Source organism: Homarus americanus, unplaced genomic scaffold (genome assembly GCF_018991925.1).
Source record: "Homarus americanus isolate GMGI-L3 unplaced genomic scaffold, GMGI_Hamer_2.0 scaffold32583, whole genome shotgun sequence".
NCBI classification, from domain to species: domain Eukaryota; kingdom Metazoa; phylum Arthropoda; class Malacostraca; order Decapoda; family Nephropidae; genus Homarus; species Homarus americanus.
This window is the reverse complement of record NW_024713129.1, coordinates 15,003,229-15,029,949: the sequence shown is the minus strand read 5'-3', so window position 1 is coordinate 15,029,949 and position 26,721 is coordinate 15,003,229. Positions and strand designations below refer to the sequence as shown.

General features: G+C 45.4%; 1 protein-coding gene across 8 annotated transcripts in view; it reads left to right on the top strand.

Moving 5' to 3' along the window:
* LOC121868529 (glutaminase kidney isoform, mitochondrial-like) overlaps positions 1–26,721 on the top strand; it is a 111,170-nt gene that overhangs the window by 73,046 nt on the left and 11,403 nt on the right. For all 8 annotated transcript variants that reach the window (XM_042369273.1, XM_042369263.1, XM_042369254.1 and 5 more), the window contains 3 exons: positions 18,998–19,174; positions 19,709–19,840; positions 24,931–25,085. In XM_042369273.1, coding sequence (XP_042225207.1) covers positions 18,998–19,174; positions 19,709–19,840; positions 24,931–25,085 — 464 coding nt within the window. The remainder of the gene's footprint in view (positions 1–18,997; positions 19,175–19,708; positions 19,841–24,930; positions 25,086–26,721) is intronic.

Below are 26,721 nucleotides of genomic sequence, written 5' to 3'. Positions count from 1 at the left end.
AGAGCGGTATGTGGGTGGGTGGGTGGACGGGAGCGGTATGTGGGTGGGTGGGTGGGTGGCAGATCCGTATATAGAGTAGCGGTGCCACATGACCACCCCACATCATTTTTCCGATCACGTGACTCAGTGGTGTGTGTGTGTGTGTGTGTGTGTGTGTGTGTGTGTGTGTGTGTGTGTGTAATGGATGACACCTTTTTCATTACTAGACAACACACTCCAATGACCTCAAAGAAAATACTCATTGAACTCATCAAATTTTAGCAGGAAGACAGACAGACAGACACAGAGAGAGACAGAAAGATAAACAGGTAGACAGACAGACAGACACAGAGAGAGACAGAAAGATAAACAGGTAGATAGGTAGACAGACAGACAGACAGTGGTTGGCAATGCCCAGTGGCTCATTCCTACTCTAACATCGTAAATATACTTCAGTGATGATCTATTTCCTAGTAGCTGCCGCACCACTGTCAACACCTCCAGCCATCAGGGGATCTTATAAGAGCATACCAGAACTCTCCTGCAGTAGTGGACACGACGAAGTGGCTGCTGTAGAAGATGTGTAGCTTTACTTTTGTTATTGGGTGTTTATTGGTGGTGTTATTATTGCTGTTATTATTGATTGTTGTTATTATTTTATGTGTATGTGTGTCTTGCCAACCCAACAAGAGGAGTGGGGTAGTGCAATTAATAATATTTCCCTAGACATGAAAACTTCCCATCAGGCTTCCCTATTCCCCTTTTAACTCCCCCAAAAAATCCCCATCTAACTCCCCCCCTCCCCCCCCACACCCCCAAAAAACCTCTCCCATCAGGCTTGTTTCCCCCCTCTTGCCCACAATACCCACCGTCCTGAACCCATGGCCAAGGGCATACACTTCGACGGTGACTCTCCCAGAATTTTCCAACCTTGAGGCACTCCGGTCAAAAGAATGATAGAGGATGCTGTACTGTAGACGTATAATAAGGCTAAACTACTGACGAAGATGAGGTTCTCTCACACAGGTGCGAAGAGATAGCTGTAGGGGTCTCTTTCACTAGTACGTTTACAGGGGCTCGTCAGGCTTTGTGCAGTGTGACAGCCTGGTGTTTGTTTACGTTCGACAGAAAGAAGGATTGATTGTCTTTAGGGTTAATTCCTGGTTTAAGTCAAGTCTTCTTCGAGGCGGCTCAGAGAGAGAGATTGACCCGACATATAAAATGACCTCATGAATCACCCCTTTACAAAATAACTAAAACACAAAACCATACCAGTGATTTTTGTAATATCTTAGCGTATCTGTTTACGAATACATTATATAGTGTCCCAGAAAAATGTCCTTGCTTCCCTCCCTCCCTCCCTGCTCCCTATCCCCCCCCCATGCTTGCTCCCTCCCTGCCTCCCTTCTTTCCTGCTCCCTGACTCCCTCCTTGCCTGCTCCCTGATTCCCTTCTTGCCTGCTCTCTGACTCCCTCCTTGCCTGCTCCCTGATTCCCTTCTTGCCTGCTCTCTGACTCCTTCCCTGCCTGCTCCCTGACTCCCTACGTGCGAACCACAACTCCCCTGCCTGCTCCCTGACTCACTCCACTCCCTCCTTCCTGCCTGCTCCTGACTCCCTCAATTTGCTCCTGAGACACTGAGGAGAGAGGAGGCAAGAAGGCTGGTGAACTAATTCTAAGACACCTTATATATAAACCAATAAAGAAAAGAGAGAAGTCAGGATAAAGAAAGAGAATCAGGATAAAAAGAGAATCAGGATAAGAAAAGAAATCAGGATAAAGAAAGAATCAGGATAAAGAAAAGAGAATCAGGATAAAGAAAGAGAGAATCAGGATAAAGAAAGAGAATCAGGATAAAGAAAAGAGAATCAGGATAAAAGAAAAAGAGATCAGGATTAAGAAAGAGAATCAGGATAAAGAAAGAGAGAATCAGGATAAAGAAAGAGAGAATCAGAATAAAGAAAGAGAGAATCAGATGCTTAGAGTCATAACCTGTTTAGACTAGAAGTTGTCCCGGCTGCTGTCATAATGTTTACACACAACTAAGTGATTATATAGACACGATACTCTTGCCAAGGCTGGATGGTAGAGGTGTTCAAGTGTGTATTGTTCTGTGTGGAGTGCTGGCCGCCTCCTCCTCCTCCTGTCTTCCTCTTCTGTCCTCCTCCTCCTCTTCTCGTCTTCCTCCTCTTCTCGTCTTCCTCCTCTTCTTGTCTTCCTCCTCTTCATCATCACTACTATGTGTTTATGAGCATTGTGGTGGAGTGGTATGGTGGGGGGGAGGGGATTGGAGTGGGCATTTTGGGTACAGATCTGGAGAAAAGGTGAGTGGGGGGTGGGGATGAGGTACAAGGTAGTGGGGGAGTTAGGGATGAGGTACAAGGTGAGTGGGAGTTAGGGATGAGGTACAAGGTGAGTGGGAGTTAGGGATGAGGTACAAGGTGAGTGGGGGGGAGTTAGGGATGAGGTACAAGGTGAGTGGGAGAGTTAGGGATGAGGTACAAGGTGAGTGGGAGTTAGGATGAGGTACAAGGGAAGGGTTTAGGGATGACAGGGGAGGAGGAAGGGAAGGTTGTCAGCTTGGGTACGTTGGTAATACAGGTAGCGTGTTATTTATGCCTGGCAAGTTTGTTTTTACTGTGTGTGCGTGTGCGTGCCATTACTTGTGGCCGCCGTGTGGTTATGTGGAGAGGTGGAATGAGTACGTCTTAATATACTATCGAGTATTAATGTCTCTCTCTCTCTCTCTCTCTCTCTCTCTCTCTCTCAGCACCCATTTACACCCTCATCAATCATCCTCAACTGCCTATCACCTGTCAGACATTACCTTAGCACCTTGGGGCATTTTAAACCATTTTTTCCCACCTGAGTTTTGTTTTAATAAGAGGAAAATTGGTCTTTTATTTACTTTATTAACGTTATTCTTTTATTATTTTTATTTGTTTCATTATGGTGTATGTATTTTGTTTATGTATTTAACGTTTAAACACAAATTTATCGCCAAAACAAAAGAAATGTGAGAAAAAATGGAAAATATTTCGGAGTTTTATGAAGATGGTGTTTTGTGAACTTTGTTTTGTTTGAGTGGATATTCTCTCTCTCTCTCTCTCTCTCTCTCTCTCTCTCTCTCTCTCTCTCTCTCTCCTAATATCTTTGAAGGCCTTTGGTATTTCTTTCATTTCTTTCACGAGCTCGAGTTCTTTTGCTTTCTTTTTCTTTTTTCCTTCGCAGACTCGTAATGACCGTCAGTTTTTTTTTGGGTTACCGTGTGTGTGTGTGTGTGTGTGTGTTTATGTGTGTGTTTATGTGTGTGTTTATGTGTGTGTGTGTGTGTGTGTGTGTGTGCGGGGAACTATAATAGAATAACACAGGCCAGCTCACCCCATCCCCACAACACCTGACTCATACGCTGGTTTGATGTATACGGGTGAGAATATACCGCAGGTTAATACTCTACGTGGGGAGGATGTGTGTGTGATGCAATAACACGTGATTGTCCCAGTGGGTTATGAACAATCACCTGTGTTAACTTGGTATTAATTTTCTCTGTAAAGTTCACTACACGGAGAGAGAGAGAGAGAGAGAGAGAGAAGTATTACACAATAACTAAGATTTGTTGGGCCTGGCCTCGGACAGTCACACACGCTGTCTCACCCCCCTCTCACCTCCTCCTTGTCCTGCTCCTCCTTCACCCTAACTCCTTCCTCTTCCCTACCACCCCCCTCCCTGCTTCCCTCTTTCTCCCCTCTCACGCCTCCTCTCCCCTCCTTACCGTCTCTTCCTTTTTCCCCTCCCCTCCACTCCCTCCCACCTTAACACATAATGCTCAACCAGGCACACACACACACACCTCACACACACTATGAATACCAGACCAATACCTTATATACAAAGGATTCCAAACGTTTCTAGTCCATCTTAGTTCTGGTCACCCCACCTCCCCCCACCTCCCCACCACACCTCCCTCGTCCCCCAACCTCCCCCACCTCCTTCACCCCTCCCCTGACACTAGCCAACATTCTTCCCCCTCGGGCTAAAGAGTCATATTAATTTTTAAATCTTAAGTGTGAAATATAATTATCTTTTTCACGGACCCGCCGACACTTCTCCTTACTCTTCCCCGTACTCCTTCCTTCTCCCTCCTTCCTTCCTTCCTACTCTCCTTCTCCTTCCTTCCTCCCCCTCCTCCATCCCTCCAAGTGTGTGTGTGTGTGGGGGGTGTGTGTGTGTGTATGTACTGTATGTATATCTATGTCTGTATGCTACCCTCGGCGACCACTGTATGTATCTCATTCCAAAGTAACAAGTATAAGTGTGTTGGCTTCCCCCGCTGTCACCACAAGGTCGCTGCTACACACACAAGGTAGACAAATAATAATTAAGAGACACGTGTTGGCTAATTACTTTGTACTTTGTTAACACTTTATATCACGTTCTACAAGAAGAGGTGATTAAGGCATTGTGTTTAATGGTGTGTCGTGGTGTTTAATGGTGTGTTGTGTGGCATAATGGTAGTGCTTGGTTTTGTTGTTTGGTTACGAATGGATTAGGTTAGGTTAGGTTAGGTTGGATATATTGTACAGTCATCTACATAAGTGCTGTTGTCTCTCCTTCTGAAGCACACGAACCCCCGAGATTCAGATCCGTGAACCCGAAGTAATGGACACTGTTATTCTGTTCATAAATGCTTCGGATTCACGAGTCTGAATCTCTCAGGGTTCGTGGTTCAGAAGGAGAGTGGATGACTGTATAATATACCCAACCTGACCTAACCTAGCCTAACCTAATCCAACCTGACCTGACCTAGCCTAACCTAATCCAACCTGACCTAACCTAGCCTAACCTAATCCAACCTGACCTAACCTAGCCTAACCTAACCATGAGAAAAAAAGTTTGAATTAATGACACGAAATTTGGACTAATTGCTCGTTGGTGGTTTGGATAAAGGGTAAACTAAAGTGCTATTATAATTTAATGGTTTAAAGAGGCACTTAATGGCTCTTAAGGTGACTACAGTACAGTGTGGTTAAGGTGTAGTTAGTGGGGGTGGCACTAAAGGCACGCCAACATTGCGGAAGTGCCACTAGTTTGTGTCATAATGTTCCCCCACCGTGTGTGTGTGTGGCGCGCCGGATACTGTAATGTGACTCCTGTTGGGTGGCTGGCTGTGTGTGTACACACACACACACACGAGAGACAGACAGACATCATCCTCCTCCAGCAGTGACCTGAGCTATACGTCATCAAGGTCAAGGTCACACAGGCTCACACCCAAGGTGGCGGCCATACTGAACATGCCATCAATCTATATGAGGTGGTGAACAGTGTGCCAAGTTTGTTTGTTCAAAGTTCACAAGAGTTTAATGGGCTGTTAAGTCATTCTGAAAACAACTGGTTAGGCTTTATATATATATATATATATATATATATATATATATATATATATATATATATATATATATATATATATATATAATTTTTATTTATTTATTTATTTATTTATTAGTGAGATTGACTTTATTCTGATGTGCATTAGGTAACGGAGCGACAGTTTGGTTAGGTTTGGTTTGGTTAGGTAAGGGTAGGTTACGTCAGGTCAAGATAGGTTAGGATTGGTTAGGTTAGCTTAGCTTAGGTTTGGTTAGGTTAGATTAGGTGTCAGAACCTTTCAATGTCGCTACAGCCCGTGCGGAGACCACACAGCCATCTACCGGGGACCGTGTTTGTTAGGGGCAGGTGTTAGGGATGGAGGAGGAAGAAGCATGTAGCAGTACCTCAGAGGGGTAATGACTCGCCTAACCTAACCTAACCATTGTAAGTGTCCATTGTCGATTTACTTTTGTGTTGTGTTTTTTTTTATATAATAGTCCTCTCTCTCTCTCTCTCTCTCTCTCGTTGTAGTTCTGCATAAAGAGAGCCACCAGGCCACATTAAACCAATCACAGGTGTAAGGGTCGTGGCTCAAGAAACACACACACACACACACACTGTACACACACACACACACACACACACACACACACACTGGGCTCATGAGGAATAAGTGTGGTGTTTCTCCCATAAGAGTGAGGTACAGTGTTGGGCTGTTCCCTTAGTTTCTCCTTTATTCTTTTAATTTGTTGGAGATGGCTTATATTGACGTCAAGGTTGTGTGTTTTATCTCTGGCACGGCTGTAGTTCAAGTCACATCAGGTACAATACAGTAGTTGTGTTTGGAGGAGAAGGGGGAGGTGTTGTTATATTATGTCAGTGATAGGTCTTGTGTGTTAGTGGGTGGCAGTGCATGGAGACCACACACACACACACACACACACACACACACACACACACAGTAATCCTCGCTATACGTGTAAAGATCTCTTGGTAACAGAAGACTCCTAACTTGTGTGTTCAAGAGCACCTCCCACCCCCCACCTCCTCCTCCGCTCCACCCCTGCCTCTGCCTCCTCCTTATAGTGAAGATATTCTCGCATCACAGCATTCAGGTGATTGGAGTGTCGGTTTGTTATGTTGGTTCAAAGCAGTTGCTTCGCTACTCACAGCTGCTGCTGCTGTTGCTGTTGATAGCCAGGTTTAAAAACTAATTCCAAAAGGGAGGCTCCAGTTTTACTAACTAATGCCAAGTTTGTACAGCAGAGAGAGAGAGAGAGAGAGTTGTACACCCAGCCCAATGCAAAGAGGAAGTGAAGGTTTAATTATTATGGTCCTTTTGAGTGTAGTAATTTGGCAGGTTAGGTTAGGTTGTGTAAGAAAGGTTTAATAAGGTACAAGACTCCTCTCGTAAGGCCGCCGCCGTTTTAGTAGTGGAGAAACACAGATAGAGAATTTGATGCTTTGTGAATCATCTTACTACTGCTGAATATTTTAAATCACCGTCACCTGTAAAGATTTTGTTGGTTTTGTCTGAGTAGCTGTCTGTCTTAGTCCACTGTCCTTGTCTTAGATCACTGTCCTTGTTTTAGTTCACTGTCCTTGTCTTAGATCACTGTCCTTGTTTTAGTTCACTGTCCTTGTCTTAGATCACTGTCCTTGTTTTAGTTCACTGTCCTTGTCTTAGATCACTGTCCTTGTTTTAGTTCACTGTCCTTGTCTTAGTCCACTGTCTTTCTCTTGGTAGCTGTTTCTCTTCGTCGAACTGGAAATAAGGGAAATAATTTGTTTCTCCAGCACTGAAAACAAATTGGGTGGATTGGTGGCCATCTTGGATTTTGTGCAGGTGTTTTGATTACGTGTGATCAAGTCCACTTCCTGTTGTCAATATTACTACTGGTGTTAGGTCATATTTACACCATGTGACCTTTGACCTTGCTACACCCACACCTTGACCTAAAAACTACCTATCCCCGGACACCTCACTCCCTTATGTCACCCACAACGAGTTAAACAACGTACGTGTGTGTGTGTGTGTGTGTGTGTGTGTGTGTGTGTGTCGGGTTTGATTTACTGATGGTATAACGTGTCGCGATGGTGTCAAATCATTGGCCCTAAGCCACCGGACTGTCATGAGTGGAGAAGGTTGATGTGATGGACAGGTTGTTGTAAGTCTCTCTCTCTGCAGCTGGGTCGACTGAGGGCGCCCTACATTAGTGTCTGGCTTTGGTAAATGATCATAAAGTATGTAAATGACCCGTCGCGCCTCACCCAACCATAATAAAAACATAGAACAGGATTTTAAGTACATCGATTGACTTGGCTTACACATAGACTTAAGTCCATAGGGTAAATGACTCTACTGAGTGTTCTATCTCAATCTTAAGTTAGATAGAATATTGCAGTTCTTATGTTCACTATGTTCTTATGTTCACTACTACCTCTCCCTGTACTGTTCTCTTATAACATTGTTTAAGGTAAGTCTCATCAAGGGAAAGGGGAGAGAGGGAGGGTGGAGATAAAGTTTGTTGGGGTTAAATTGCCTCAGTGTTTTGGACAAGTCACTCACTCATCGACAGTACGACCTAGGGGGGGCAAGGTAAACAAAACCCACATTGCCACGTGTCCGGAAGAGATGGGTCAGGGCGTTGCTGCCAAATCTCTAGCTCTCTCTAACACACACACACGTACGTCACATACCTTGCAAATGGCGCAATGTCTCAATCCACAGAGCAATTTTTACACGTCTGGGATGTTCAGAGTTGAGCTGAGTAAACAAACAAACATTGAAACGACTACAGTAACTGAGAAATGAAACTCTGAAACTTGTTGTTTGAAGCTGAAGTTGACTTAGCCGGAATATGGGACACCTGGTTAATATTTGTTTATTTTATTCTAAGTTCAAATAACAGTGAATAGTTCCATGACTTTACTCTAGTTTGTGTTAACGCTGGATTGGTTATGTTATTCAGTTGGTAATAGGACGCTCACACACACACCACACACACACACACCACACACACACACACACACACACCCCACACACACCCCACACACATACCCCACACACACACACACACACACACACACACACACACACACACACACACACACACACACACACACACACACCACACACACACACACACACACACACACACACACACACACACACACACACACACACACACACCACACACACCACACACACACACACACACACACACACACACACACACACACACACACACACACACACACGGACTTAAAGTAAACCCAAACCTTCCCACCGTCAAGCCTGGGTCGACCTTTGGTGATGGTACGGGTATCAACAAGTGTGTTATAAATGGTCAGTGTCTTTCCCTGCCCGGATGTTTCAAGTGTCAACAAACAGGAGAACCTCGCCACACGGACTCAAGAAGGGCCTCTCCAAGACACTTAAGACTTATGATCTCTGCTTCTGGTATTTTACGAGTGTGTTCAACTCTCTTCCTCCTACCGTGAAGCATCAAGCAAGTTGCCTCGGAGAGAGAGAGAGAGAGAGAGAGAGAGAGAGAGAGAGAGAGAGAGCACACACACCCCTTTACCCCCTCCCACCTGCTAATGTCCCCCACCAGCTTATATAAAGACCCAACTGGTTTATACACCCAACAGAGGTAAAACAACATGGTGTAATATCTATCCAGTCTGTCCGTGATGCCTGCTGGAGGAGCCCTTACAGCTCCTGCCATAACCTCCCTGACGAAGGTGTGTCCAAAATCTCTCTATTATGGTCGTTAACTTTTTCATCTCTCTCTCTCTCTCTCTCTCTCTCTCTCTCTCTCTCTCTCTCAATTATACCCCATAAACTCTACAGGGAAACACACGCATCTACAAACAAACACGCATTTCCCTTTTCCCATCCCTGAGGTGCAGATGAAATTAATATGTACACAACTGGTGATACGTACTGTGGCTGTCGAGGGATTTTCTTCATGGTAAAGAATTAATATTTTTTGTGGGTAAATTTTACGACTAGATGCAACAGCCCTTGTAGTCCCTGTCACCGCCAACGACAGTAAACAACACAGATTACTAAATGAAGAGGGAGGAGGAAGGAAGGAAGGAAGGAAGGAAAGGAGGGAGGCAAAGAAGGCGTTGTGAAGGAGAAGTACTTGAGTTCGGGGGGCAGAGACATGTTTTGTGCATTAATGATTTAAGTCTTTAACACAGTGGGTCAACTACCTACACGTGTACCTACTGCCGGAGAGTATTGTGATGTGGAATGATCATGTCGAGTATATACAGTGACACCTCCATATAACGGACTTCTCTCCATATAACGGACCTCTCTCCATATAACGGACTTCTCTTCATATAACGGACCTCTCCCCATATAACGGACCTCTCTCCATATAACGGACTTCTCTCCATATAACGGACCTCTCTCCATATAACGGACTTCTCTCCATATAACGGACTTCTCTTCATATAACGGACCTCTCTCCATATATCCCGCTAGATGGAGAGGGTCGCATCTAACGGACCCTGACCTCGACTGTACATAGATATGGACATAAATATCCAAACTGCAGGATCTAAACAAATTGTTTGCATGGTCTGAAACATGGCAGATGAAATTTAATGTGGACAAGTGTTAAGTACTTAGTCTAGGGGATGTAAACAGAGAACCCAGATACCAGATGAACAACGATCTTATAGAGAAATCCAACTGTGAGAAAGATTCAGGAGTAATGATAAGTAGAATCTGAAGTCAAGTCAACAATCTTGCGCTTGTGAGACCTCACTTGGATTACGCAGTTCTGGTCACCGTACTACAGAATGAATATAGAATTCCTAGAAATAATTCAGAGGAGAATGACAAGACTAATCCCGGGCATTAGGAACCTTGAATACAGGGACAGGTTAAAGCATCTTAGACGTAGAGTGAGGGGCGATATGATGGTGTAGTATAAATGGAAGTCAGGGCTAAACAAAGGCGATATAACAAATGTACTCAAACTATCCAACCAGAAGCGAACTCGTAGTATTGGTTTTAAATTAGACAAATTTATATTTAGGCGCGAGATAGGTAAACACTGGTTTGGAAATAGAGTAGTGGACGAGTGGAACAAGTTACCAAATCTCATCATTAACTCGAATACGCTGGATAGCTTCAAACATTGGTTGGGTGGATATATGGGCAATAGGGGTTGGGTGTAAATAGGACTGCCCAGTGTGGGTCAATAGGCCCGCTGCAGTTTCCTCCATTCTTATGTTCTAATGCCTTCTCCCCTCCCAACCACCACGTTTGAGAGGGAGGGGGATGCGTGGGAGTTGCAAGTGTGGGAGGTTGGTGGGTTGAGGAAGGGAAGGGTGTAGTGGGTGGGCGGGGGAGAGAGACATGCCTCCCCCACCTGCACCCACCAACACACTGGCTATATTTTAACTCTTCGTAGTTGTTTCTCTTTTGTCAAGCACTGGAGTCGAGGAGGTCGTCTCTAGTAGTCGTCTGAGATCGTGCCCTGTAAATAAGTGCCACGACACACACATGACACGACCCTCAACCCTGTGTCAACTGAACCAGACGAAAGTTGAGGGGGAAGGAAGGAGGGAGGGGGGGGGTGTCTGGGCTCTATCACACATCATCATCATCATCATCAAGTCTTTAGTCCTTAATTAATACACAGGGATTGGAAATAAGTGAAGGGTCGAGGTATACTAGGGACGGTCAGGCTGGTTTATGTGGCAGCAACAACAACTCTCGCATTCCATGAGGCAAGACTTGCTAATGCACTGTAACGTGTTGGCATCTTAGTACATGACCTTCACTGCCCCTTCACACCGCCCCCTCAGCTGACCTCTACACTCACTCCAGGTCACACCAAGAGGTCAATTTAGGTCAACTCTAGCTTGTGGTTGTAATACAGTAGTGTTAATATACATTGTACTGCAACCACAAGCTTACCTGATGAACCTCTTCCCATTCGTTCTGTGTTTTATGAAGAACAAAATTATCTGCACCTTTCTAGGAATCTTCTGAAGATTAATCACCCTTACGCTAACCTAACGTACGTGTGTGTGTCCCCTAGTACAAGCTGTGTGAAGGAACTTTGAGTAATTATCGCCAATATTCGCCCACTGCCACCTTACCTCACTACCGTCTCTTCCTCCTCCCTCTCCCTCTGCTATCGACCCTTCCTCCTCCCTCTCCCTCTGCTATCGACCCTTCCTTCCTCCACCCCTTCCTTTCCCTCGTCCACCTACACCCCTTCCCTCCCTCTCCCCACTACCCACCCTACACCTCCATACGTCTGGGTTCTTGTGTCAGGCGTAAGAGACAGGGGGAGTCGCCACGCCCCAGCATAACAACACAAGGTTCATTAAGAGGGGCTGTGACGGGCCGCCAGGGTCACTAAGTACGTTTTGGGGAGGAGGAAAATACCCCACTGTTGAATGCCTCGCCACCACTGTAAAAACACCTTCCCACACCTTGCATCTTTAGTACACCCACGTCCCCCGCCCCTCACCCACGTCCCCCGCCCTCACCCACTTCCCCCGCCCCCACCCACCCCGCCCCTCACCCACGTCCCTCACCCTCACCCACGTCCCCCACCCCTCACCCACGTCCCCCCCTCACCCACGTCCCCACCTTCACCCACGTCCCCCATCCTCACCCACGTCCTCCACCCTTTACCCGCGTCCCCACCCTTCACCCGCGTCCCCCACCCTTCACCCACGTCCCCCACCCCTCACCCACGTCCCCCCACCCCCTCACCCACGTCCCCCACCCTTCACCCACGTCCCCCACCCTTCACCCACGTCCTCCACCCTTCACCCACGTCCTCCACCCTTCACCCACGTCCTCCACCCTTCACCCACGTCCCTCACCCACGTCCCCCATCCCTCACCCACGTCCTCACCTCACCCACGTCCCCACCCTCACCCACGTTCCACCCACGTTCCCCACCCTTCACCCACGTCCCCCACCTCTCACCCACATCCCCCACCCTTCACCCACGTCCCCACCCTTCACCCCACGTCCCACGTCCCCACCCCTCACCCACGTCCCCCACCCTTCACCACGTCCCCCACCCCCCACCTCTCACCACGTCCCCACCCACGTCACCCACGTCCCCACCCCTCACCCACGCCCACGCACCACACCCTCACCCACGTCCCCCACCCCTCACCCACGTCCCCACCCCTTACGTGTGTGTGTGCGCATACATTCTCTGGTTCCCATAGAGTCGAGAAAACATCTTGGCAGCTCATTATGAAGGAGATATGTGACTGTACCCAAGATCATTATAGGTGCGCCCCACAAGTTATAGTATATACCATAGTCAAACAATTCCTTTTTTCTAGGGTATGAATGGATGCCCCCCCTCCTCCTGCCTCCCCCTCCCCGCCTCCCCCCCCCCTCTCTGCCTCCCTCCCTCCTCCCACAAACTCGACCCCCTGGTGTATAGTAAATATTCTGTAGGTACTTTCTTTTCTCCCTTCCCCCTGTTCTTCCCTTTCTTTCTCTCTTCTTCTCTTTCTTCCCCTTCCTCTCTTCTTCCCCTTCCTTCTTCTCTTCCTTCCTCTTCTTCCCCTTCTTCCCCTCTTCCCTTCCTTCTTCCCTTCCTCTCCCTTTCTCCCCTCTTCCTCCCCTTCCTCCGTACCTCCCCTCATTCCTCTTTCATCCCTCTCCTCCCTCCCTCCTCCCCTCCCCAGTTAGTCTATATTTCCTCCTACAACTCTCCGCTACAGTAAGCTATATATTAAATAGTGGACCAGAGTGTAACCTGGAACTAGTGACAGGGAAAATAATGTAAAATAGCGGGTTGCGGTCAGTGATTCGGTGGGTGAGGGAGGAGAGAGGCAGGAGGAGGAGGAGGAGGATGGGTGGTGGGTGGAGGAGGAGGATGGGTGGGTGGTGGGTGGGGGGCGGAGGAGGAGGAGGATGGGTGGGTGGGTGGTGGAGGAGAGAGGAGGATGGGTGGGGTGGGTGGGCGGAGGAGGAGGAGGAGGATGGGTGGGTGGGTGGGTGGAGGAGGAGGATGGGTGGGTGGGTGGGCGGAGGAGGAGGAGGATGGGTGGGTGGGCGGAGGAGGAGGAGGAGGATGGGTGGGTGGGCGGAGGAGGAGGAGGATGGGTGGGTGGAGGAGGAGGATGGTGGGTGGGCGGAGGAGGATGGGTGGTGAGGAGGAGTGGAATGGAGTTGTGTGGGTGAGATGGATGGGCTTGGTACACACACACACACACACACACGTACGTCTACCAAAATTTATGTCTTAATAGAGGGAGAAAGTTTACTGTGAATGAGGTTATTTTGTGCGGCCGGCAAGCGACTCGAAACGTTCTCTATGGGTCCTGTCTGCCTGCCTCTTCCTCCCTGCCTGCCTGCCTGCCTGCCTTTTCCCCTGCCTCTTTCCATCCTCCCTTCCCTCCCTCTGCCTGCCTGACTGACTGCCTTCCCTCCCTCCCTCACCTCCGTCTCTGCCAGCCTCCCTGCCTGAGGTATTTGTAGCTATATATTGGCACCTGATAGATCATATTATTGCCTATGATACTTTGGTGTTTAGGCAAAATATTAGCGACACTTTTTATGGTCATGTCTGTCCGTCCGTCCGTCCCATAACAGTTTTCCCTTTGGGCTTTGTAATAAACTTCCATTATTATTATTATTATTATTATTATTATTATTATTATTATTATTATTTACGTGAAGCAGATGCCAGAGACTTCCAGAAGCGGTAGAACAGTATGACCTTTCCCGTCCCTCCGTCACTCCCTCACCACTCTATAATAACTGAGTATAGTGTTGACTACTGGTGACACTTGCCAACACGGACGCCAGGGGGCTCCACCATCACAATATAAACAAAGAATAAACAGTCCTTTTAATTTGTGTGAAATTGGCGGCAGCTTAACGCACCAACAAACACTAGTGAAGATATCCCTTACCTAATAATAATAATACAGTCCATTATATCGAGGGTCTGTTAGATGTTAAACCTCCATCTAACGAACTATACAGAGATGAAAGTCCGTTATACTGAGTGTCGATTAGATGTGAAACCCTCATATAACGGATTATCTGGAGAAATCCGTTATATGGAAGTTTTCACTAATAATATTAATATTTTATTTATTATTATTATTATTATTATTATTATTATTATTATCATTATCATTATCATTATCATCCCTCATTTGTGAAAGCACCAGAACAAAACAGGTCTACCCTTGACCCTACACGCTCGACTCGTTAAATGAAGTCTACCAACTGCTTGATATTTCACCACCATGTACTAGAACAGAACCCAGTTAGTCTCAAGAGTGTATATCTGTTTCTTTCTCCGGGTTATTACCTGAGGTCTAGTCAGTGTTTTTACATAGAGATATTGTGTTTGTGTACATTGTATAGTTATTTGACGAAGTAGAACATTATTGTGTAGGCCAAGAACAGATGAGAGAGAGAGAGAGAGAGAGAGAGAGAGAGAGAGAGAGAGAGAGAGAGACTTGGTTAGCCTCCAATGTAAATATTGGTGGGGGAGAGGCGCCTTATAAACTATTATCATGTGTGTTGTGGCAGCAATAGGCGGTGTGTGTGTGTGGGTTCGTGTGGGCGTATATATGTAGATTGGTAGTGTGTGTGTGTGTCGTGATAGTTGACTGTGTGTTAGTTATGGGTTTGCAGTTCAGTCTCTCTCTCTCTCTCTCTCTCTCTCTCGTAATGTTAGTCAGGAATAATTACGCTTGGGGTGACGACCTGTATTGTCATGGTTGTGTTTCCCCCAAGACAAACATAGACTCACCCCCCCACCCCCTCCCTTTCTTCTCTTTAACTCCCCCTTTCTCTTGTCTCGCCTCACCTCGCCTCGCCTCGCCTCAGCCATTTCAAGCTCTGTAAATCCCTAGTTTGTTATTACACACACAGATAGCTTCCTTCACGTCCCATTATCACGAGAGAGTTTAGGGGCTTGATCAAAGCTTCGTCTGTCAGTGTGGAGTGGCATATGGGAGTGGGGGGTGGAGTGGTATAGGGGAGTGGGGGTGGAGGGTATAGGGGGGGTGGAGTGGTATAGGGGAGGGGGGGTGGAGGGGTATAGGGGAGTGGGGGGTGGAGTGGTATAGGGAGTGGGGGGTGGAGTGGTATAGGGAGTGGTGGAGGGTATAGGGAGTGGGGGTGGTATAGGGGAGTGGGAGATTTTAACCTACTTCCCACATCTGCCAAATGAACAAGTTATTGATGGCAGGAGGACTTTGTGCCGAAAACGTGGTGTTGTCATGTCTTGTGCCACCATCCCCTGTTGTCAGCTCCGCCCGTGTGACCTCCTTACTCGTAGCTATGAAACAACAAGCACAACAACAACAACAACAATAATATTAACTACGACAGCAACAAAAACTAACTACTACAACAACTAAAACTACAACAACTGCAAAAACAACTACAACAACAACAGTCATCATAACTACATTACACAGGGTTCATTAATATAGCTCGTGTATATAAAGGTAACTCCTCACCTGTCCATAATTATATATTACTGTACATCTTTACCTTCTATATTACTGCCATTAAGGAAGACTTTCTCAGGTCTTTGTCGTATATAATAATCTTGATGTTTGTGTTAAGTCACCTGGGGATTAAGGAAAAAGGTCTTCATTTGACTGTGTTCTGTATGGTCTTTTTTTTTTAACCTGTATAAACTAAATGAAGTTTTTTTTTTGGGGAGGGGGGGGTGGAGGTGGGCGCGTATCTCAATGTTATGTCTAATTAAGTCGCCAAATGGAGAGGCAACTGAGTGAAAAATTGCTTCATCTTAACTCGGCATCCCCACCTCTCTCTAACTCGGCATCCTCTCTCTAACTCGGCACTCTCTCTCTCTCTCTCTCTCTCTCTCTCTCTCTCTGTACCCCACAACATAAACAAGCCAAGAATAACATCATTATAATCAAATACTGTTCCTGGGAGCATCTTGTTAATAAACTTGTTGACCGAGTGAACGATATACTAGTAATGTTAAAGGTATAATGTTGTTGGTTTAAATACAACGTAGTGAAGAGGAGGGTGCAGGTTATCGTGTTAGTGGAGGGAGGTAAGGGAAGGAAGGAGGGAGGGAAGAGTAGGGTGGAGGGAGGAAGGTAAGAAAGGAGGGAGGGTGGGGGGGGGTTAGGAGGAGTGGAGGAAGGGAGGGAAGAGTAGGGTGGAGGGAGGGTGTCGCAGTTTGTTGTCAGTATACAGTAATAAATCGACCTTAACCAGTGAATATTATTGTTGTCCATGCAGGTTAAAGCCGTAAATGGTGATAATATATTGCAGCCAGTTAGTTAGGAAGTTAGTTAAGTGACTCAGGCTGGTGACGATGCGTGTGGAAAATTGTGTTTCTTTTCACATGTCGGTGTTAGGAATTTGGCTCGGGTAAATCTTATTAAATACTTTGAATAAATGGGATGTTAATGTGTATAGAATAGTGTGTGTATAATACGAACTGGAAATTATAAACATATAATGTATTTGACGCTTTTATTTCCGATTTACATTCAAGAGAACGTCGGCGACCTGTGGTTTAATGGTCAGCACGCTCGCCTCGCAAGCGAGCAGACCCGGGTTCGATCCCCGAGCAGGGTGAAACTATGGCAAGTTTCTTTACGCCATTTGCCTCTGTCTACCCAGCAGTAATTGGGAACCTGGATGTTAATCAATTTGCGGATCGTGTTCCGGGGTAATGGTTAGCCAGTGCAGTTGGCGAGTTGTCCGGCCTTCTCGGACTATGCCTTGACACTGGGTCAAGCAGCTCGTTAACTTAGTTAACTCAGGATGTGGTTTTTGTGCTGGCGACAGCTTCTACACCTTAAACAAATTCACCCCTAGGTGACCCTAGGGTCGGCCATCCTCGTACGCGAGTTTAAGGAGATAACCTCTTGCCAAGTGCGCTGTTCCTCGAGGTGTGAGTGTGATGACGGTACAACGGTCGAGGCAGAAATAACAAGTGACTCGAGGGAAGCGCCCAGAAGGAAGGCACATTGACGCCGTTGTCTGGTGTGTTGGCGCGTTATGACATTCTGGCGCATGACGGGGTGACTTGTGTATCTGTCTGTCTCTTATTTTATTTCGTGCAGTGAGAATAAATGGATGTGGTGGTGTTGTATTATTAGGGATTTGCGTTATGTCTGTTATACTATGTCCGTTCGTTCGTTTAGTTCTGTAATTTCTCGCCAAGTTATTGTGTTACTCGTCAAATTTCTCGGTAATCCATCACCCAGTTATTCACCAGGGATGGGTGGAGGGAGGGAGGGAAATGAAGGGAAGGAGGGAGGGAGTGAAGGGTGGTATACTGTATTAACTTAAGCCCGTCGTATTCTTGTGCTGGGAGATGTTCGTTATACGCATTCATTACCCTCCTCTTCCCTCCCTCCGTGCCCTCCTCTCCGTGCTAATCTTCCCTCCTTTCATACCCTCCTTCCCTCCGTACCCTCCTTCCTTCCCTCCTTAGTACACACACACACACACACACACACATACAGACAGACATACAGTGGGGGGGAAGTCAGATTCTTTCCCCACCTCTTTATTAAACTGTCATATATCTCACGGCTCATTCCCTCCTCCTCCCTTCCTTCAACCAAGCCATGCAAGTATTTAACCCCCTCCCTTGTCGCATCCCCCCCTTCCTCTCATCTCCTTTCTTTTTCATCTCTTCCTTTTTCTTCTCCTCTCCTCTTTTTTTCATCTTCCTTTTCTCGTTAGTGTCATCCCATTCCATCACTTCTCATTTTTATATCTTCCTTAGTCTCTTCTTTCTTGCCTTTTCTGTTTACATCCTCATATCCTGACTGGTAGTGCTAAGGGATTATTATTATTATTATTATTATTATTATTATTATTATTATTATTATTATTATTATTATTAGTTTGAGCTCGTCTCCCCTGGCCCGCCATCCATCACAAGAAGCGATGTCAACATGTGTTCGGTGTTTATATTTTAGGTCAGTGGCGCAGTGTGTCATACCCTGCGACACACATGATATACGAGGCTTGGTTACCTGGGTTTATACGAGTGTGTATTAATAATTATAACCTGGTAATGTATAATATATTCATGAGAGTAGGTTAAGTGTTTCCCAGATCTCGGATTATAAGCTTTAATGCTTTTTTTTGTAGGAGTTAAGCTTTTGGGAATTATTTAAACGCATGAAAAGCTTACAGTACAGTAAACAGAGTGATGGTGTGTGTTTGTGTGTAAAGATGATAAAATGTAGGTTAATATAGTGTTTACTGTTATTGTTTAAAAATTACTATAAATACAGTATATATTTTTATTGTAAGGATAATGTTTATTGGCCAACAACTAATTGACTTAAATAACACGTGTGAGATTGGATACAGAGACTATACAGTATTCTATATAACGAACTTCTCTGTCCATATAATCCGTTACATGGGGGTTTCATATTTAACGGACACCTCTATATAACGGATTTCCCTCTATATACTTAATTAAATGGAGGCTTCACATTAACGGACACCTCTATATAACGGATTTCCCTCTATATACTTTATTAAATGGAGGCTACACAATAACGGACCCTCGATATAACGAACTTTCCTCTGCATACAGTCCGTTAAATAGAATTCTTCATTATAACGGGTGTTTTGCTCTTGGTTTAACAGAGCTGCTCGATGGAGGTGACAGCGGAGAGTGTGGCGGTGATGGCGGCGACTTTGGCGAACGGCGGGATCTGTCCTACCACGGGCGAGGAGGTGCTGAAGCCTTACGCCGTCCGGGATGTGCTCTCCCTCATGCACTCCTGCGGGATGTATGACTACTCGGGGCAGTTCGCGTTCAAGGTGGGTTTGTGGGAGACTGGTAATGCCCCTTTGACACATCCCAACTCCTTTGACACATCCCAACTCCTTTGACACATCCCAACTCCTTTGACACATCCCTACCCCTTTGACACATCCCTATTCCTTGACACATCCCAGCCCCTTTAACATTACACATCCATTCCCAATACCCATTAACACATTCCTACCCCTCAACACACACACACACACACACACACACACACATACACACACACATCACTGCAGGTCCAAGGAAGTCAGTTTGTCCTGGTAGTGTGGGACAGGCGAGTGAGTTTGTGATTAATACCTATATAATTTTCACTTTCCATGTGTCTGTCTGTCTGCCTGCCTTTCTTTCTTTCTGTCTTTAGATATTTATTACAAGTGTTAAAACAGACGCAATGAGCTAACAAGTGTTCTAATTAACAGGTATATTACAGGAATCTAATTAACAGGTATATTACAGGTATCTAATTAACAGGTATATTACAGGAGTCTAATTATTATTATTGATGTTGTTTATTGTTGTTGTAGGTGGGGCTGCCGGCCAAGTCAGGTGTGTGTGGCGCCATCATGCTGGTGATTCCTAACGTGATGGGGATATGTACGTGGTCTCCTCCCCTTGATCTCCTTGGCAACTCCGTCAGAGGACTTAAATTCTGTGAGGTAAGTTGGAAAGTTTTACCGTGTGAGAGATAGGGAGGTAAGTTCTGTGAGAGATAGGGAGGTAAGTTCTGTGAGAGATAGGGAGGTAAGTTCTGTGAGAGATAGGGAGGTAAGTTCTGTGAGAGATAGGGAGGTAAGTTCTGTGGGAGATAGGGAGGTAAGTTCTGTGGGAGATAGGGAGGGAAGTACTGTGAGAGATAGGGAGGTAAGTTCTGTGAGAGATAGGGAGGTAAGTTCTGTGAGAGATAGGGAGGTAAGTTCTGTGAGAGATAGGGAGGTAAGTTCTGTGAGAGATAGGGAGGTAAGTTCTGCTGAGAGATAGGGAGGGAAGTTCTCTGTGGGGAGATAGGGAGGTAAGTTCTGTGAGGGAGGTAGGGGAGGTAAGTTCTGTGAGGGAGGATAGGTAAGTTCTGAGAGATAGGGAGGAAGAGATAGGGAGGGAAGTTCTGTGAGAGATAAGGAGGGGAAGTTCTGTGAGAGATAGGGAGGTAAGATTAAGTTCTGTGAGAGAGGGAGGTGGGTTCTGTGAGAGATAGGGGTAAGGAGATAGTTCTGAGATGAGGGAGGGAAGTTCTGTGTGAGATAGGGAGGGAAGTTCTGTGTGAGATAGGAGGAAGTTCTGGGAGATAGTTCTGTGTGAGATAGGGAGAGTTCTGGCAGGAGATAGGGAGGGAAGTTCTGTGAGAGGAGGTAAGGGGTTAGGAGATGGGGAGGTTTCTGTGAGAGAGATAGGGAGGTAAGTTCTGCGAGAGATAGGGAGGTAAGTTCTGCGAGAGATAGGGAGGTAAGTTCTGCGGGAGATAGGGAGGTAAGTTCTGCGTGAGATAGGGAGGTAAGTTCTGCGTGAGATAGGGAGGGAAGTTCTGTGAGAGATAGGGAGGGAAGTTCTGTGAGAGATAGGGAGGTAAGTTCTGTGGGAGATAGGGAGGTAAGTTCTGTGAGAGATAGGGAGGTAAGTTCTGTGAGAGATAGGGAGGTAAGTTCTGTGGGAGATAGGGAGGGAAGTTCTGTGAGAGATAGGGAGGGAAGTTCTGTGAGAGATAGGGAGGTAAGTTCTGTGGGAGATAGGGAGGTAAGTTCTGTGAGAGATAGGGAGGGAAGTTCTGTGAGAGATAGGGAGGTAAGTTCCTATGTTACACGCTGGATCTTCTTGCTGTGTCCGCTTGTAAGGGCGATTTTGATTGGTTCATTGTCGGTTCATTTATCCAGTCATCTATCTCGTCACTGTGCCTTTAGATGATTGTTATTGTTTGCTTGTGAAATACAGTGTTTTTGTTTAATAGAATGTGTTAATGTTAGTGTCTTAGGTATGTTTATATTGAATGTTTTTCGTGAAAGCTCCAAAAAGAATGACATTTATGGTAATTCCTGGCGACATTTTAGTATTTCTTGTCGGTTATAAAAGTGGGAAGTGTCCATTTTAAGGCGTTTCTTGACGTTTATGGTGGGGGGAGGGCAGGGTCTATCACTGGAGTGTAGGTGGGGAGTGGCAGGGTTCATCACTGAGTGTGGGGGTGGGGAGTGGCAGGCCCATCACCGGGAGTGTGGGGGTGGGGAGTGGCAGGGCCCATCACTGGAGGTGGGGTGGGGAGTGGCAGGGTCTGATCACTGAGTGTGGGGTGGGGAGTGGCAGGGTCTGTCACCAGTGTGGGGGTGTGGGAGGAGGCCCATCACTGGAGTGGTAGGTTGGGGAGTGGCAGGCCTATCACTGGAGTGTGGGGGAGCAGGGTCATCACTGGCGTGGTGGGGTGGGGAGTGGCAGATCTATCACTGGAGTGTGGGGTGAGTGGCAGGGTCTATCACTGGAGGTAAGAGGAGTGGCAGGGTCTATCACTGGAGTGGGGGTGGGGAGCAGTAGCCATCACTGGAGGTGGGGGAGTGGCAGGGCCCATCACTGAGTGTGTGTGGGAGTGCAGGGTCTATCAGCCTGGAGGTGGGGTGGGGGGAGTGGCAGTGGCTCCACTGGAGTGTGGGGTGGGGGGAGCAGGCCCATCACTGGAGTGTGGGGTGGGGGAGTGGTGGGGCCTATCACTGGAGGAAGGGGAGTGGCAGGGTCTATCACTGGAGTGTGGGGTGGGAGGCAGGCTCACGAGTGTGGTGGGGGAGGCAGGTCTATCACTGGAGGTGGGGTGAGAGTGGCAGGGCCTATCACTGGGAGTGTGGAGGGGAGGAAGTAGCCTATCACTGAGTGTGGGGTGGGGAGGGCAGGCCTACTGGAGTGGGGTGGGGAGCAGGGCTCATCACTGAGTGTGGGGTGGGAGTGCAGGGCTCATCACTGAGGGGTGGGGAGTGGCAGGTCTATCACTGGAGTGTGGGGTGAGAGTGGCAGGTCTATCACTGGGTGGGGGAGCAGCAGGGTCTATCACTGGGGGCCTCCACAGGCAGAGAGAGAGCAGGAAGGAGGGGAGGTGTGATGAGAAGGGGGGGGTGAAGGTGAGGGGTAGTGGTGGTGCCTCAGCTGAGCAACATTATAAATAACCCCGTGACTCAGGAAATGTTTTAAGGGAGCCTCCGGAATTTTTGTATCGTTGTCTACACCTCCAGGATTGACGCTGCTTCGTGGGTGGTGATGATGGTGGTGGGATGTGGTGATGATGGTGAGTGTGGTGGTGGGCTGTGGTGAAGGTGGTGGTGGGCTGTGGTGAGGAGGGTGGTGGTGGGTTGTGGTAATGCTAAGCGGATATGGTAATGGTGGGCGTCGATTGTGGTGGCGGGTTGGGTCAATGAATGGTAGGTGGGCGGTGGGGGAGGTAGAGATGGGTGGTGGGCATTCTGGTGGTGCTCGGCGGAAGTGGTTATGATTGGTGGATGAATGGTAGGTGGGCGTGGTAGTAGGAAATAGATAGTAGGCATGCTAATAGATAGTGGTGGTAGGTAAGAATGGTGGTTATTAGGTGTGATAGTGGTGGTATAGTAAATGGTTGTTGTGCAAAGTAATGATAATAGTAGTACCCGCATACCTAACACACACACACACACACACACACCTTCTGACGTAGGAACATTTAAAATAGATGAATATTCTAAGCATTCCTAAGTGTCTCATTTATACCCGCTGGTGCATTAAAATAGCCCTCGAGTTGTAAAGTACAGCAAGGAGTATTTTAAGATTAATTAAATACTTTGCGTTCTTTTTTTGGATAGTTAGTCAGTCTAGGTGTATCGAATTGTGAGTAGTATTCGGGTGTGTGAATGTATAAATTATAAACTTAAACCTAATGCTATATGATAGTTTATAACATGTATTTCTCCAGCCTTTACCGATGCTCTTATATACAGTGTGGCTTCCCTTTACCATGAGGAGTTTACCCCTTATACTTTCGTTTCATACATTCACATATTATATAAATTCACCAAAGAAATAAATTAAAAAATAAAAATGTTTAAGATTAAGTAGAGTACGACCACAGAACTATATATTGTTTTGTATAGAGGGGATAGAACAAACAATACTAAGAATACTTTAATCTACAGCGTTTTCGTCTCAAATATATATCTTTCCAGTGCAGTACTGTACATTCAACGTGTTTTGTAAGTACTGTAACGCCGTTATTGACATTTTCAAGGCGTATGGTGTTTCATAAAGTTCCGTAAAGTGTTCAAAGTGTGATTTTAACTGCCATAAGTGTGATTATAAACACTTATTTTCACGAAACTATTCAAAATTGCCAAGACAAAGATAGGTTAGGTTTCATTAGATGTGGGCAGTATTTTGCATGTTTTTACCCCACGATTTGGTATTGTTAAAGGCAATACAAGTTGTTAACAGAGCAGTAAGGATATATTAACTTAAATTAAGCATATAATTTGACGTTATAACCATATTTGGCTCATAGCTGTAGTGTGTGCGTGCGTGCGTGCGTGCGTGCGTGCGTGCGTGCGTGCGTGCGTGCGTGTGTGTGTGTGTGTGTGTGTGTGTGTGTGTGTGTACTGTACCGATAAACAAAATTTTACCTGGAATAACCATCCAAAGGAAACCCGCCCTTGTAAATTGTTTATATTAAACACAAATTAACCCGACAGTTTCAATGTATTGGTGAGTTACAGAAAAAAATATGAATTAGTCCAAGAATAACATGTGTAATTTTTTGTAAGGCATTTATTTTTGTGCAGCTGTTTAACCACGATACTGTACAGTACAGCTAAATAACTTACGGTATTGATGCATATATTGTGGGGTGTAAATATTAGTTTTATGGTGTAGTAAATAGTAGTTTTGGTCTTTTAGGAGATACAAATATACAAAGATTTTTAGTATAAGCGTGACGTGAATCGGACTATTTTTCCCGCGCTTCAAATCCGTCGCTTAAATAGATCGGTAAACTGTTATATTTCACCCTCAGAATAGAAATTCTCTCTCTGAAGTTGATAATAATCTTGCTATTAATAGTTTGCACTTCAAGAAACTGAGCAGATAGAGATGTAAGCCAACAGAGGATTTAAATAAAGATGGCAAATGTGGTGGACTGGTGGTTGGTGTGGGCGGCTTCAAGTGTACGGTGTAGCATGCGTGTACCGTGTAACCTGAGGGGGGGGGGGTGGAGGTATATTTATAATAAACAATGAATTAAATAAACTATTTACCATTGTTACATGAGAAAGAAGTATGTATGCAGTAACAAATAATGGCTGTTATTGGCTAATTCATTTACACCTCATGATAGGAACAGTGTTTATGCCGCAATGAGTTTAAGAAGTAGATAATATATATTTATATATTTCTTTAATTCCCACAAAGAAAATGATACAGTACTATTTTTTTTTATGTCGTGAGAAGTAAATCAATTATATCTGAGGGTTGGCGAACACAGTCCTCCACTGTATACATTCTCTGGCTGTTTTTACCAATCCTCTGATACGTCACATCTCAATGGGGACCTAGTTTTTAATTTTATACATTCATCTCCGTCTCTGCTTTCCCCTGACCCCTCCTACCCTCAACTTTGCCCATTACCATTTCTCTTATAAGCCCCTCATGAGCTGGAAGTCCTCATTGTTAAAATCAAAGAATATATATTTCTCGGTGTTGATGTTGTTTAATACCCACATGAAGTACTATACTGGATTAACATGGATTTATGGATCTGCAGGAATTGGTGCAGGTGTTCAACTTCCACCGATACGACAACCTCCGTCACGCTGCCAACAAGAAGGACCCACGCAAGCAGAAGTTCGAGTCACGAGGCCAGAAGGTTGTTTCCCTCCTGTTTTCTGCCTGTTCTGGTGATGTCACAGCAATGAGGAGGTTTGTGGTACTGTATTGTGTTGAAACTGAAGAGACCAAAGTAAGTGCCGTAGTTTGGCTTTCATGATATCTCGAGTGAACAGTTTGACCTTATATAGACCATTTATAAAACTCACTGTGTGCCAATTTACACCCAACCCCTGTCGCTCATATATTCATCCAACCTGTATTTGAACCTATCAAGAGTATTCAAGTTAACGATGATGTTTGGTAACTTGTTCCACTCATCCACTATATTTCTAAACCAATGTTTACCTATCTCATTCCTAAATCTAAATTTGTCTAATTTAAAACCATTGTTCTGAGTTCGCTCCTGGTTGGATAGTTTGAGTACATTTGTACTGTCCCGTTTGTTCAGCCCTGACTTCCATTTATGCACCTCTATCATATCGCCCCTCACTCTACATCTCTCAAGGGAGTGCAAATTAAGATTCTTTAACCTGTCTCTGTACTCAAGGTTCCTAATGCCTGGGATTAGTCTTGTCATTCTCCTCTGAATTCTTTCTAGGGATTCTATATCCATTCTGTAATGCGATGACCAGAATTGAACTGTGTAATCCAAGTAAAGTCTCACAAGCGCAATATATAGTTTTAGGATGACCTCGCTAGTTTTGTAACTAACACTCCTTTGTATGAACCCAAGTACTTTATTAGCCTTGTTTTGAGCAAATACCCCCAGTTTATTTGGCTTAAGATTCCTACTTATCATTACTCCTTAATCTTTCTCTCAGTCGGATTTCTCTTTAACATCGTTGTTCATCTGGTATCTGGTTTCTCTGTTTACATCTCCTAGACTAAGTACTTTACATTTGTCCACATTGAATTTCGTCTGCCATTTTTCAGATCATTAAAATTTTTTTTTTAGATCTTCATGTAGTTTTGCAGAGTCCTTGTCAGATTTAATTACACGCCATGTATTACTCTCATCAGCAAATTTACTTATACAGTACTAATGTTGCTGTCTACACCGATATCTATGTAGTTTATGTATATAATGAATAATAATGGTCCAAGTACTGAGCCTTGGGGCACTCCATTAGTGATGTTAATCCAATCGGATTTAGTGCCGTTAATGCTCACTCTCTGTTTCCTGTCCTGTAACCACGCCCTAATCCATTTAGAATATATCCTCCAATGCCATGAGCCTCCACTTTTCTTGTTAGCCTTTCGTGGGGAATGTGTCGAAGGCTTTGCTAAGGTCAAGATATACCACATCATAGTCCATCCCGTTGTCCACTGATTCGAAAACGGTTGAAAAGAATGTTAATAGATTAGTTAGACATGAATGACCGCTTGTGAAGCCATGTTGGGAATCATTGATCAACTTGTGCTTCTCCAGGTGATTTCGAATACGAGTTTGAAATTATTGCTTTCAATAATTTGTCTACAATTGCTGTTAAACTGATTGGACGGTAGTTAGAGGATAGTTGTCTATCTCCCTTCTTGATAATTGGTATTACATTTGCTATCCTCTGATTCTGAGTTACCCGTAAGGTCATTCCAATCTATTTAACTAAATTTAAAATCGCCTACTATACCTGTACAGACTTTACTTTGTCTGGAAGCCCTGCGTATTTCTTCCTAAATAAGTCGCTCATTAACTCTATCAGGATTAGGAGGTCTTATATATTACTCC